The sequence below is a fragment of the Seriola dumerili genome, unplaced genomic scaffold (assembly GCF_002260705.1).
Source record: "Seriola dumerili isolate Sdu_G_001 unplaced genomic scaffold, Sdu_1.0 BDQW01000216.1, whole genome shotgun sequence".
NCBI classification, from domain to species: Eukaryota; Metazoa; Chordata; class Actinopteri; order Carangiformes; family Carangidae; genus Seriola; species Seriola dumerili.
Window position 1 is genome coordinate 3,031,058 of NW_019174471.1, and position 13,524 is coordinate 3,044,581.

General features: G+C 41.9%; 1 protein-coding gene across 1 annotated transcript in view; it reads right to left on the minus strand.

Annotated features, from left to right (window-relative positions):
- LOC111228205 (partitioning defective 3 homolog) overlaps positions 1–13,524 on the minus strand; it is a 368,887-nt gene that overhangs the window by 11,650 nt on the left and 343,713 nt on the right. The window contains exon 23 of the mRNA XM_022754021.1: positions 5,258–5,378. Coding sequence (XP_022609742.1) covers positions 5,258–5,378 — 121 coding nt within the window. The remainder of the gene's footprint in view (positions 1–5,257; positions 5,379–13,524) is intronic.

Sequence of the window (13,524 nt, forward strand, 5' to 3'; positions counted from 1 at the left end):
GTTGCATTATTAAAAAAAAAAAAAACCCAGGGACTAATTAAGAGTGAGTAGAGGATTAGTCTATCTCTTTCTAGATTATGTTATGATCCATAGTCACCTGGCTTGCCTTTAGAGGTCCCATATTGTAACCACAAAAATATCTTCAAATGGATCAACACATCAAATAAAACACAGGTGTAAAAATTCATGTATTTAAATACAAGTATGTACGTAAATACAAGTTCAAAATACGAGACCTGTAAAGATCAGTGTGAGATATTAACTATGTAGGAATAAGTGTGAAAATATGGGTTCTTGTTTAAGTCGTGCAAGTATAATTAAAGACAAAATTTATTCATTTAATTTAGTTTTTTAGATTCACACTGTTTATAACATTTTTAATTAGGTGCTGAATTATTTGGTGTTGAACCTCTCTAGCACAATTCTACCACATGAAGAAGGGGAAGCCTTGCAGCATCAACTCGACACACTGGTGACTGGTTACAGCCGGAGGCTCCCACACTGTCATGGTGCAGAGCTATAGTTCCTTAACTCCAACCCTTAGCGTCGGGAAGTCAAGTGACTGCGGCTGAAAGTGGCTTATTCTTCACATGATCACATAGGAAAGAGTTCACGATTGCAATCAGACACCCACCGACACGAACGCACCAAATTCAGAGTCTAGCAGAGTTCGAGTAAACATAACAAATGCTTGTAGACACATGTATCCTGGTAGCAGGAGATAGAGCGATAATAAAATCAAAAGAATTCACATAAATAAGGGCTTTACAAGCTGCTGTTGGTGTGTTTGATCCAAGGTATCAGCATGGTGTTTAAACTCGTCTGTGTGGTCACGCTCATTGGTGCTCCAACCCAACAGCACAAGTTGATTTTATTGCCTTAGACGCAGAGAGAGAAAGAGGAAAAAGGCAACTCTTTGGAAAGTACGTAGCGCTTTATGATGAACATCTGGAAATCCCCTCTCACAGAGCAGCAGCGAGGGAGGGAGAGAAAACATGCCAGCTCTAATTGTGTATGTTGGCTTGGGGCTACATGATAGACGGGGCTTCTCGTGACCTGCTGGTCATTATTCCATTCAGGGGGAGCAGTGGGTTCAAGGACTGACCTCTGCATTATCATTACAGGTGTTCACAGCAGACGTACCTGAGCTCAGTCTCCAGTACCCTAGAGACAAGCTGGGGTCAAACCAACAGGGAGGGAGCCTCACACCTCATGCTGCTCCAAATGCTCCCTCTGTTCCTGTTCCCCATTATGATCATTGTCTTGAACATTGTCTGTTTTTTCCACCATGTTTTTAAGACGTAATATATAACAGCTGTTTGTATAACAGCAGTAGAAGAGGCTATTGGGTAATGTAGCATTTTCAGGATGACCTGTAATCTCAAGACGGTGATCACAGAAGAATAAAAAGAGAAAAAAACTACATTAAATAAAAATATTGCTTTAGTTCAGTTACAAAGTTAATTTCTAAAGGTCCCACATTGTATAAAGGTAGATGTCCATGTTGTCTGATTATAAAACACGTCTAAGTCCTATTTAATACTGTGAAAGTATCAAAGTGCTCAGTCCACAGAGAAATGAACACAGCCTGTATTCAGGAACTGAGCCTTAAAACCAGCCGTCAGGACTTCTGGAACTTCATGATGTCACAAGAAAGCAGTCAACATTCTCAGTCATGGCCCAAGCCCCGCCCACCTGGACCCACCATCCAACCTTGCAGGATTTGGTTTCTCTGAGTGTTTAACTGAAATCTGCTTTATTTTTATTCAATTACTCAGAAAATCAGAAGACTGAGGGGCTCAGAGCCTCCTCTCTTCTGATTGGCTCACCAGCCTGTTGTTACTAGAGCTCCAGAGAGAAGCCTGAGAGAGGAGATGTAAAACTACATTGAGATGGATTTTGGTACTTTAAACCACAAATATATCTTCATATGGATTAACACTTTCAAATAAGACACAGGAAAGTGTAAAATCTGGGATCTTTAAAAGCCTAGAAACAGCAGGGTTTATTTAGTAGTTGTTCTGAAGCTTTCGATCATTAACATTTTGAAATTTGAACATCTACACAGCAACTGGCAGACTGCATCTACTAATGGATATCATATGATATGATCATAAGCCCCACAACAGCTACTAAAAGGACCCTGAGGTGATGTTGTTTTGTCAATATTGCTTTAATCCCAAATATGTGGATAAGTGGTCGAGTAAATCCGAGCTGGAACACTTTGTTTTTTATAAGAAATATACAGTATAAATAATACAACAGTCATGCCTGAAGATGCTAGCAGCTGCTCCTGTTCTGGCTTGTACTGCAGATCTGTGCGGAGGCCATCTCGATGTGACCTTGAGTACTCAGGGACAACGCGCATCAAAGTGCAGTTCTGAAGATGTTGATGTGGGAGGCATTTAACTGCCGTCTTGATCATCTTGCCTTTTCCTGTTTACAGTCACTTCTCAGTGAATGTTTGGATCCAAAAATCCGGAGGTCACGGATGTTTCACTTTCATCACTGTGGAGGACATTCAGCAACGACAGAATGAAAATCCACAGTTTGAAAAAAGTGACAGATATCAATTTTCTGTACAAAAACTAACACAGCCGGAAGGTTGTGTTTTTTTTTAGTGTGGGTCAATTTCAAAATCACTCTAAAAATACACAGTTAAAATGGAAGCTGTAGGGAATAAGAGTTTATTTCTTTGATGTATTTTTACCACTTATTCCTGCTTCTACGCATACATGTTAGAGGGTCTTTTTTTGTTTTCAACAATAGATCCAACATAAATGTGTCATCTCATATTTTTGCCTCCTTGACTTTCCATACATTTTCCTTGGGTTTCAATATCTAAAAGCTTGCCTCATCTGTCTAAAATAGAGCCATATCCATTATGTTTTTGGATGACACTAAGAAAGGATTTCCTTTGAGTTCATTTAATCAGTGTCAACACATAACACGGGTACGTCTGTATCTTTCCTAACAAGCTCTGCTATTGTGAATCTTTGTTCACAGGACTAAAATAACATGAAAGAGAGCTAATAAAATACTTCAATACTCCAGGGCTGGCCCCATATTTCCTTACAAGTAGAATAGCAGGGGTATGCTCAACAATGTCAACAGTCACAAGCAATTAGGAGCTCAGAGGTTCAGAAAGACAGACTGCTCAGTTCTGAACAAACGGTTAACATCTCATTCTGACAGTGAGAACGGGAAAAAAGAGCGACTAAGAAAACAGTGGAGTAAGATGTCCGCTTTCAGTGATTTTCCGCCATCAGTAGGACTAACACTGAAGCTAATCCAGAGGAAATAAAGTCTGCTTTTGTCTGTGTAAGAACAAGGCAGGAAAACATGCTCTTATGTCTAACCCAAGCTCATTTAGACAGCAAGGGAAAACAGCGGAAGATGCCTGCCACTCCAAAACCGATGTAATTGACAAACTGACACTGATAATTCTCCGGAAAATTTGATGCCAAATATTTTTACTTTCAAGGTCTGACATTTTGACCTATGATTTAGAAAATAGCCATTTCCCCTCCAGGAGAAAGCTGGTTGGAGAAGTCATGCGACAAAAAAAGCTTTGTCTGTCTCAAGCCATTACACTGCAAAAATATACAATTATTTGATCTCTAATTTGTTTCTGTTTGTTTATACGAGTTTGGCTCAGTGGTTTAAACTAAAGAGGCAAACCTTAAAGGTCCCATATTTCATATTTTTCATGTGTTTTGTTTGAAGTGTTTATCCATAAGAAGATATATTTTTGGTTTTAAGTACCGAAAACAATCTACATGTAGTTTTACAAGGCTGGATGATGGGTACAGGTGGGCGGGGCTTGGGACATGACTGCTTTGTTGTGACATCACAAAGTTGCAGAAGCCCTGAGCTCGTTTCAAGACTCAGTTTCTGAATACAGGTTGTGTGCATTACTCTGTGGACTGAGGCTTTGATACTTTCACAGTATTAATATAGAACCTAGACCTGATCTATAATCAAAACAGACATGGAAATCTACCTTTATATAATACAGGACCTTTAAATTAAATGTTAACCAATTCTAACAAAGGTTTGTTCAGTAAATAAGATCATCAGTGATATCACAGGGTATGTGGAAAGATGAAATAGAGTGTTTCTTTGCTTAAACTCCACACACAGTTGAACTTTTCATGCACACGAGGGAGGGATACAAGATCAAGCCTGAATGAATTAACTAAGGAATTAACTTGATTACATTTTTCCAATTATGAGAAGTAAATCCCATTGTTGTTACAGATCAATCATGGAAGAGGAGAACGGCTTAAAAAAAAAAAAACCTCCTCTAAAATTTTAATTTAAATTTTTTTAATTTAAAAATCCCTTTAATCAAGTCTGATGAAAATTAAAATGAGAGTGTGCCTCGCTGTCATCAAGTTCTCTCCTCTTACTTTGCCTCAAAGTCCTGAACAGTCATTCGTCATCAAATGTTTCCCATGTTCACCTCCTCCCTGCCTTCCTGCCATAAGTGGCGGATATTTCCAAGATAGAAAAGACACCGGCAGAGACGGATAATTAGTGATTTGTTTCCAAGGTTGGACCCCGACAATACAAATTAGTCAAAAGAAAGAAATAAAAGTTTGGCTGTTGAACCACACTGACAGTCTGAAAGGATGACAGTGTCAGATGATTGAGGCACTTCATGTAACCAGTGAATGTTGATGTTGCTTCATCCTGTCTCATATAATTTCACAAGTAACATTGTTTTTATGGCACAATCTAACTGTAGTCTGCAGAGATATGTAACTAAATATCTTCTCCTGGGAATAATACTGGAAGCAAATTGCATTTGTGCTCAGTGTTTTTTTCCTGACTTTGTCTCAGTCAGAAAGAATAACATTTACTGGAACATTTTCATCTGCTGTGCATTGATCAAATGAAGTGATAATCATCAAGATAATACCAGTGAAAGATGTGGTTTCATCCTGAAATAGTGATTTGTTGGTGCTTGTTGCTAAAAGCCGTGATATTATTATGCCATGCTATGGAGTAGAAACCCAACTCTGACTAAAGTAAGGTCAAGTCAAAAGTAAATAAGCACTCAAATAAGATTCTCCTATATTGATTCCCAAGTTCTGCAAGCAGCTGGTGGCTCTGGAGATTATCTGAGTGTCCAGTGGTGAAGGGGGAATCGCTATTTGAGCTTTGAGCGCGGGGCATTTTGGAGAATGTGTTTCTGGATTTGTGTAGCTCAGCGCCACTCTGGATGGAGCGTGGCTCCTTATTGGACACTCACCCAGGACTGGTCAAAGCTGTAGGTGTGCCGGTGGTCCTCGACGTCCTCCTCCTGTTTGGCCTGCTGGAACTCGTGCCTCAGCCTTTGTATCCGGTCGTGGTTACTGGGAGCCATCTGATTGCTGTGGGAGAAAGAAACGGGAGGTAAAAAAGTGAGACCAGTTGTTTTGAATCCAGATAGCACACTGAGAGGTTATTTGGAGGTAATCTGTCAGCAAGCCCTCACTCAGAAATAACACCTGGCACATTGCTCAAGCTAGCATGTTGTTAAAGATGCTATTTCGTATTTGAATAATTCACTTGACCACCCCAACACCACTCTAAATTGCGTGGAGGATCCCTTGATCTGACAGTCATGATTCTCTTTTGCCTGACTGACATCGCTCATGCTTTTTCATCCATTGCTTCTTAACATCCCTATAACTGAAAGTGTCCCCCGTGCACCATTGTGAGTGATGCATGTCCCTTTTAGACTGCAGGAGAATGTCGGCCTTTTATGGCAGGCAGTCATTAAACACTGTGGAAAACCCTCATTTACATCCCCTTCATTAAAGGGCTTTGAGGGGCCTGTCAATAGGAATCAATAGCCTTCCTTCAGCTTAATCAGGCTCTCCTTTTATCAGCAGCTACAGAAGCAGCACATGACAAAATGCATAATTATGATGAGACAACCAGCGTGATAACAGGCCTGCATTTATGCATACCACAGGGATGAAAGTGACCAAAGGTTAGGAATTTGTGCTGGGAGGGGATGGGAGCTCGGGGATGGGAGGAAAAGGAGATAAAGGTGGGGAGGGGGGTTCTCGGGGATGGTGGTGAGTGAAAAAGGGAAAGGTTAATCAAGAGCATGTGAGAGAAGGGAAAGAAACGGACTCAAGCAGGATGAAGTAAAAGAAAAAAAAATCAGGAGTGAGACAAAGAGCAGAGAAGTACATGTGGATGAAATGAGGAGTAACTCTAAAAAAACAAAATGGACGCTTGACACGAGGACCCGTCACCCTGTCATTGCGTCATGTGTGTCCTCTGGAGTAGCGTTTACAGGTGGCATGCCAGCAGTGGAAGTGATTGCTTATTTGGGCCCAGTGGATTCTGGGAGCAATTATGGCGATAATTGCAGATTAGAATGAGCACATCCTTCTGATGATAATGGGCACTAGGACATGCTGCCAATCAAGCTTCATTAAAAGCACAATAAATAGCAGCTCATAAAGGATGCATGGATCGCAGTGCGTGCCCCTGAGTAGCACTTGGCGAGACACGGTTATCGTGTTATTCGTATTGCCTGGTCAAAATCAATTGTATTAGTTATACTCCATTTGATTCCTATAGCTTTATGTGTGTGGGAGAGCAGGGAGCGTACATTAGGCCTTTTATGTGGATGTGGGCAATTAAGCGGTTCATTGGGGTGTGAGGCGGCTTATGCTTTTAGGGTGCAGGGTGATGGTGAAGCCCTTCTATTACTGTTCATTACAAAATCAGTGTTCCCTTTACATTTGCATGAAATTGCTTAAATAGCATGTTAAAATACATAATTGTAGTCTATAAACAGAAGGGCTACATAGAACTACAGAAACCTATGACAACGCTTATAGGCTCATAAAATAAGATATTCCTCTAAAGTCTTTATTAATTTTAACTGTAAAATGAATCCATTATCAGCTTCAGAAACAGCACTCTACATGCACACGGAATACATCTGTTTAGATTCATCTGTTTGTTAATGCAAAGGCTTCCAGATTTCCCTTAAGAGGTGTTGTACAGAAGTGTGTGTGCCTTAGCTATACTGTATACACACACACAGCACGCAATTGAGAGGAAAAAACTAAAAACACATCTGCAATTCCGTATTAATTTTCGACACGTTTCCATCTGCTAATACATATGCTGATATACCGTACATGCCATCATCCCTGCTTGTTGAGGGAGAGGTTTGACAAGGCTCTAATGGGTGGAATAAGACCAAACAGATCTGGGAAGCCCAGTACGTGCAATTAGCTTAATCCCTGCGGCTGGTCAGAGAGAAGACCAGGCTGAGTCCAAACAAACAGCATCATAAATTTTTCTCTTCGACCCTCCAGGGAGGGTCAGTGCTAGCATCAGCATCTCAAACAAGCACCACTGGGCTACAGCAACCAGCTGGGGATCCAGAAAAAGGGCCACAATCCAGGCTATAAACAAGCCTACTCAAGTCCATATACACTCACTACACAGCAAGACCTATTGCCCTTTTCTCACCCACTAAAGCATCAATAAAGAGGGATGGGCTCCAGTATGTGGTGGTGGGGTGAGGACTGGGAGAAGATCAGCACAGACAAGATCTCCAGCAAATTAAAGAAGGAGCAGCACAGCACTTCAATAGGTTTTTCAAAGAGCTACGAATGGAAATTGCATCGAGTATGGGTTGGGAGTGGGGGTGGGTTTAACTAGGGGTGAATTTGTCATGGTAGTTCAAAGGGGGCCTGTGCAATATCTAGATTATCTGTAGGGGCTTCTCCTCTTGGTCCTCCACCCACCATGGGGGTACCAAGTTGATGGGATTCTTGGAAAGCACTCCATGGAATTCTGCAGTGTAAATATATTCATATGGCAAAAGAAAAAAGAAAAAAAAGGCGGGAATCGAGCTCGGAGAGACATCAGAAGCTGTCAGCAGAAGGCCTCGCTCCATACATAAAGAAGACAGATTCTGCAGCCTTCCCTGAGAGCTCCCCGATACTTGGGCACCTCAATGCATAATTAGTCAGCATGTTCGTTGCTGATGCATCAGGTGTCACTGCTTACAAATCCCCCCCCTGAATACATCAATGTCTGCAAAGGACCTAAAGAACAAGAGCTGTGAGAAAAGATTGGGGGAGAAACTGGTAGAAATCTATGTCAGGAAATCATCTCAGTAAATAGGATGTATGTGTCAGCCCTGCCAGAAATAGATGGGTATGAGGGAATATGAATGAGCGCCGCTCATCACTTTGCTATAAGCCATGTGTTTGTGCGTAAGGGAAAACGTCGTGTGAGTCTGCAGGGCTTAGTCCCAGTGCATTTTTTTCCTCTGAAAGTCCTCTTTTTAAAATGTGAGTCAATGGAAAATAGGATACCGCCTGTAAACTAATTAAAAAACATGGGGGAGATAAAGTATCCATATGCCACAGCATTTTCAGAGCCAGCATCTTCATTCTGTCCTGTATAATGAGATTTGCTCAAAATTCATTTGTGTGTTCGCAGACTGAAATGTCAGCACTTGGCCTCTCAGGTTGGCAATGCTGCTCCCGAATGCATGCAAACATACCCGCGCAACGCAGACTGCGACACACAGACGCAGAGAGAGCTACAAAGGAGCCGACACACACTCTCACTATCTCACTTTCCCCGTCTCTCTTCTCCTCACTTTACCGACACTTGTATTCAGTAAAGTCACACTGCCGCTGTATTTATAGCTTGCCTGAAAGCTTATTCTAGAGGCTTATTGGGAGAGGTGAACCTGTGAATTCACAGGCATGCAGAGTCAGGTCAAACAACAAGGATTCAAGCCCATCTGAACAACAGACCCTCTATTGATCTCCTCTTCTTCCTGCTGCTGCTCCAACTCACCCCCTTCTTATTATATATGAAAGGATTAAAAAAACTAGTTGAAGTCAGAAAATGCCACAGGACAACAAAAACAAGCTTACTGAACTTGTGATGAATTAATCCTGCTATGAAGCAGCAGTTGTGTGCATGTGTCTATTGCATGTGACCTCCATCCCACCTGTGTTTTTTAAACTGACCTGTTGACAGGGGTCATGAGCCCTCTAAAGCAGCAGTTGGGGGCATGTGGATGCCTGTGTGTGTGTAATAGTCATCCTTTGATCCAGGAGGATTTGGCATATGTCTCACACACCATAAGGCTTAGGCCGAGGACGCATACTATGCCACCGTCCCACTGTTTGCTTCTGTTGGTGGATCAAAGCCGCGTTGCGTCTCGGCACGCCCTATAAACACTGCCACCGGCCAATAAAGGAGTAATCCAATCACTGAGAGTGTAACATGGGTCATACGAGCACACCCAAGGTCAGGGGCCAGTTCCAGCCAATCAGAATGGGAATAATAGAGTGTTATAATCCAGGAGATAAAATTTCACGAGATGAAGTTTGACAGGAGTTCTGACAGTCTTGTTCATTTCCAACTAAAGCGAAAATGGCTGAACTGGTGGGGCTTCGGTCTGACTTTAGAATCAGTCGGTCTGTTATTTCTTATCTGATCACTGTTGATTGAAATTCTATCAGATTATCTGGTTTCTTGCTCTGGCCCCAATATCTCCATGCAGCAGATGAAGGGGCAGGCTTCTTAAGTTTGGACCCTCTGGCAATCTTGCATCAAGTCAAAGGCTTAGCTCATCTTTATTCCATCGCCCTGTGGACTTTCATTTATTTCAAAGACAGAAAGATGAGGTATTTTTGGGGAGATGGACAGCCTTTGGGACCCACCGCGATGATAGAAAAAGATTAGATATGCATTACCGCTGGTCATTTCTGAATGGGAGAGGGACAAAGATAAAACATTTTTTTTAAGTCTTCAGAGGAAATCAGCATATATCAGCCAATCTGCTATGATTTCTGTGGCAATCAAATGGAAGCAGTTGAAGCATATACTGCAGCCTTCTCCCGGCATTTTTTTCCTCTCCACTTTTCTCTCTTTCCCATCTTCATAAAAATAACTTCCTCTTTTTTTCTTGCCTCAACTCTCTCCTTCATTTTTTTCCTTTTGTTCCCATATGTTTTATCTCCAAATGCCTCAGTCCTCCTCTGTGGTTACAGGGATAGGTCATGAATTCCCCTCTGTCCCCCTTATCCTCTCCCACTAGCCTGGTAAGTGACAGCTGCAGGCTGGACAAAGGCCTGATAATACCCTGGATTTGTCAGGCTCTGACTTCACCCATGTCCTCCTGTGACTGATGCACCGACAGTGGCGCCTCGCCAGCTAAAATCCCCACTTCTAGATGTGGGCTCTTGCTGTTGTTGAACTGTGTGTGAATGTGTGTGTGCGTGTCTATCCGTGGTTCCTTTCAGACTCCAAAGCAGTCCATATGGGGTCCTTCAGGGTCCTAGGAGGCCATCATCTGGGATGCCTGCCTAGGACATGGTGGTGGCGTGACTGGGGAGCATGGAGCTCTAATTAGCAAGGGAAAGAAGCAATGCCTGTAGAGCTGCTGCCTCAGACAGACTGTCCAGCATGGCTGGCCCCTGGTGTACCGTTCATCTCCCGCTTCCCTAGTGTGAGAAATGAAGAAACAGCTCTGCCCTGAAGGGAACCACAGAAGGCCTTCCACTAGGAAACACAGCTCACAGAAACTGAAGAAAAGAGGAAGCTCTCTGGTTATCTCTGTCCCTTCAGAGACCTATACCCCTCAGTATTAAACAAAAAACAAAAAAACCTTGCCCCAGCACATGTACAGCTCAACTTCACCCCAATTTGATTTATTACCGCAAAGACAACCAGTCTACAAGTCAATCTCAACATTTTATTCTTTCATGCTCTCTTCCATTCTTCTGTTTGAGGGACTGTCAGTATACTGGTCCAGCTGTCTACACTGGAGAGACACTGACGATACTTTCTGCCCTTCCTTTTCACTGGCACGTTTTACAGCTTTGGTTCCACAGAGAACGCATTTTAATTGATTATCGGCACTTTTGTGCCTGCATGCTATACCATGTGAATGTATTACTCCAGGCTAGAAGGAAACAGGTGTGACCTTTTCTAAAAATAAAAATAAAAGAGGAAATAAAAATACTTTTGGTTCTTTTAAAACTTCCAAAATCTTTGGTTTTCGTGCTAAGGAGAAAAAGGGTGAGATGGCGCTCTACAGACCAATTAAATGACTCGAGGCAATGTTGTGGCAGAACCAGCTGGATGGCCAGAACATTCTAGTAAATAAAAGTAAAAGAAACAAAACATTATGCTCAGGTACAGTCCAGAAACATATCAATTATTCAACTGATCTTGTGAGGCGGGTGGCAGCTGCTCTAACTCAGAGTGAAGGACAGACAGGAGGTCACAGTGGCTGTCCATCTGAAGTGAATGCAACTTACAGTAACCGAGTTCAAATAGTTTTCTGTACTGTAAAAAAAAAAAAAGAAGACATGTTCGATTGTAAAAATGCCTCCACTGTCCTTCAACAAGATTCATTCAGCTACCTTTCATGAGTTGCATCAAATCCAATCTTGCGTAACCCAATTTCCAGCCAGCAGCAGCAACCTTTTTTCTGAGTTGCTTCTTTGAGTGATGCTGAGATGCTTTCATACAGCCTCAAACATTGCGCAATGGGGGGGAAAGCACGACATTAACATGACATGTTCTCTGAAAATGAAACTCTGTAAGAACTTTCTCCACCTCAACTGTTGGCAACTTTTCTATAAGTTATTTTTGTGGGAAGAAAAGGAGCAACACAGCTTCTGACTGACAGCTGCGTCCTCATGAAGAAAGAGATGAACTTTGAAGTTAAAGCTCCTAATCCCAGTCCATTGATTCAGAGGCACTTGCTCACTCCGAGCGAGCGAGAGAGAGAGAGAGAGAGAGCGAGAGAGAGAGAGAGAGAGAGAGAGAGAGAGAGAAAGAGTTCGACTTGGAGTATGGCTGGGACTGCATAATGTATTCACACAGTCAGAAACACACATGCATGCATACACATCAGATTTAAGTGCCACTTTGTAATAAGACAAAGCTGCACTGCATGCTAATGATTAAAGCTAATCACGTGTTCAAAACTTGCAAGCACACACACACAATTAATTTGCTGGATCACGCCCCAGACCTCTAATACAGTAAATCTTTTATTTTCAAAGAAGCATATGAAGAGTATGAAAACACATGTGGCAGCACAAGTTTCACAACAGGGTAAAGAATTCCCTTCAAATTCAGCTCTTCTGTCTTTTTGCTGTGCGGTGTTACAGCGGTTTATGTTGTACAGAGGCATCTGATGAGTCAACATTCCTCCTCAGGGTAAGGAGAGTGAAGAGTCAGTTTTAAAGACGGTGTGAAGGCCATAGGCTAAAGTATCCATCTAAACAGGTTAGCTCAGCTTTTATGAGCCCATCAGGCTTTAAAGACAGCTTTTATGAGATATCAGCTAGCTAGACTCTAACAGGGCAAAAGAGACGTGAGCTGGAGGTATATTATATGACTTTGGTTTCCAGTATACTTTTTTATGGACCCTGACACCAAAATATTTGGTCTAAGTATAGATTGGCGCCGTGAAATATGAAATTGGCTGCTGTATTTTGCATTAGGTAACCTCAAATAAATGCCCAGTGAGACTGGTATGCCACAGTGAGGAGTCACCTTTGCAGGTCTCTCTTTTGAGCAGCTCTCCAAAACCCAGAGAGGGCTCGAGAATTTGGCAAAAAACACTGGCTAGACGAGTGTCAGCACTTAGACAAGAAGGAGCCAAGTGGATCTTGAGCCGAGTTTGTCCAGCCAAGTGTTGATACCTTAAGTGCTTTGCATAAAGTAAATGCCACATGGTTAAATAACCTGCAGAATGAAAGAGAGTTAACTGTTGTAAAATTAAGGGGAAGGAAAATAGAGGGAGAAAAACCTGAACAGCTAATGAATTTAAATGATTTTTGAACTGGGGATTGTAAAAAGTGAAATGGGGACACTTCTTGTTATCCATGTTCCTCAGTCTTGGTGAACTGCCACAGATATAGTCCCACAGAGACAGTCTCACAAACATCTCGCAACCTGCCTAGCCAGGTCAAGCTGAGCTCATCAAACAGCTGTGTGACCCCCTGCCAAACCTCTCCTTCCCCACTTGACTTACTTTTTAATTTTGTATTTTAAGACTGCCTCATCCTTCAGCTGCTCTCATGTGTTTGAATTCCTACAGGCAGCTTATTAGAGGCAAAAACAAGTTTTTCAAGCACAGTGTATGATCACCTCAACAAGGTTAGCAGGAAAACAGACAGACTGGAGGGAATTCAAAGACGGGTCAAGACGTGAGTCACTGCTGAAAAACAAAAAAACATGAAATAAAAGAGATGAAATATTACTCACTTATTAACTTTTTGGAAGTTTTAGATAATTTCCAAATTAAGAATGATTTGAGAATGATTTTTGAAATGGCTTGAAATCAACCTGCAGGGACTTGAAACTAAAGTGAGATCAAGTGTTTTTTTTATTAAGAATTAAATTAATTACCAGGTGGCATTTGACTCTTGAATTTCTGAGCTTCTCAACACCGCTACACAGTATGCTCCCCAAGACCTTTAAAGGTGCTATATGTAAGTTTTGCTATTGGTA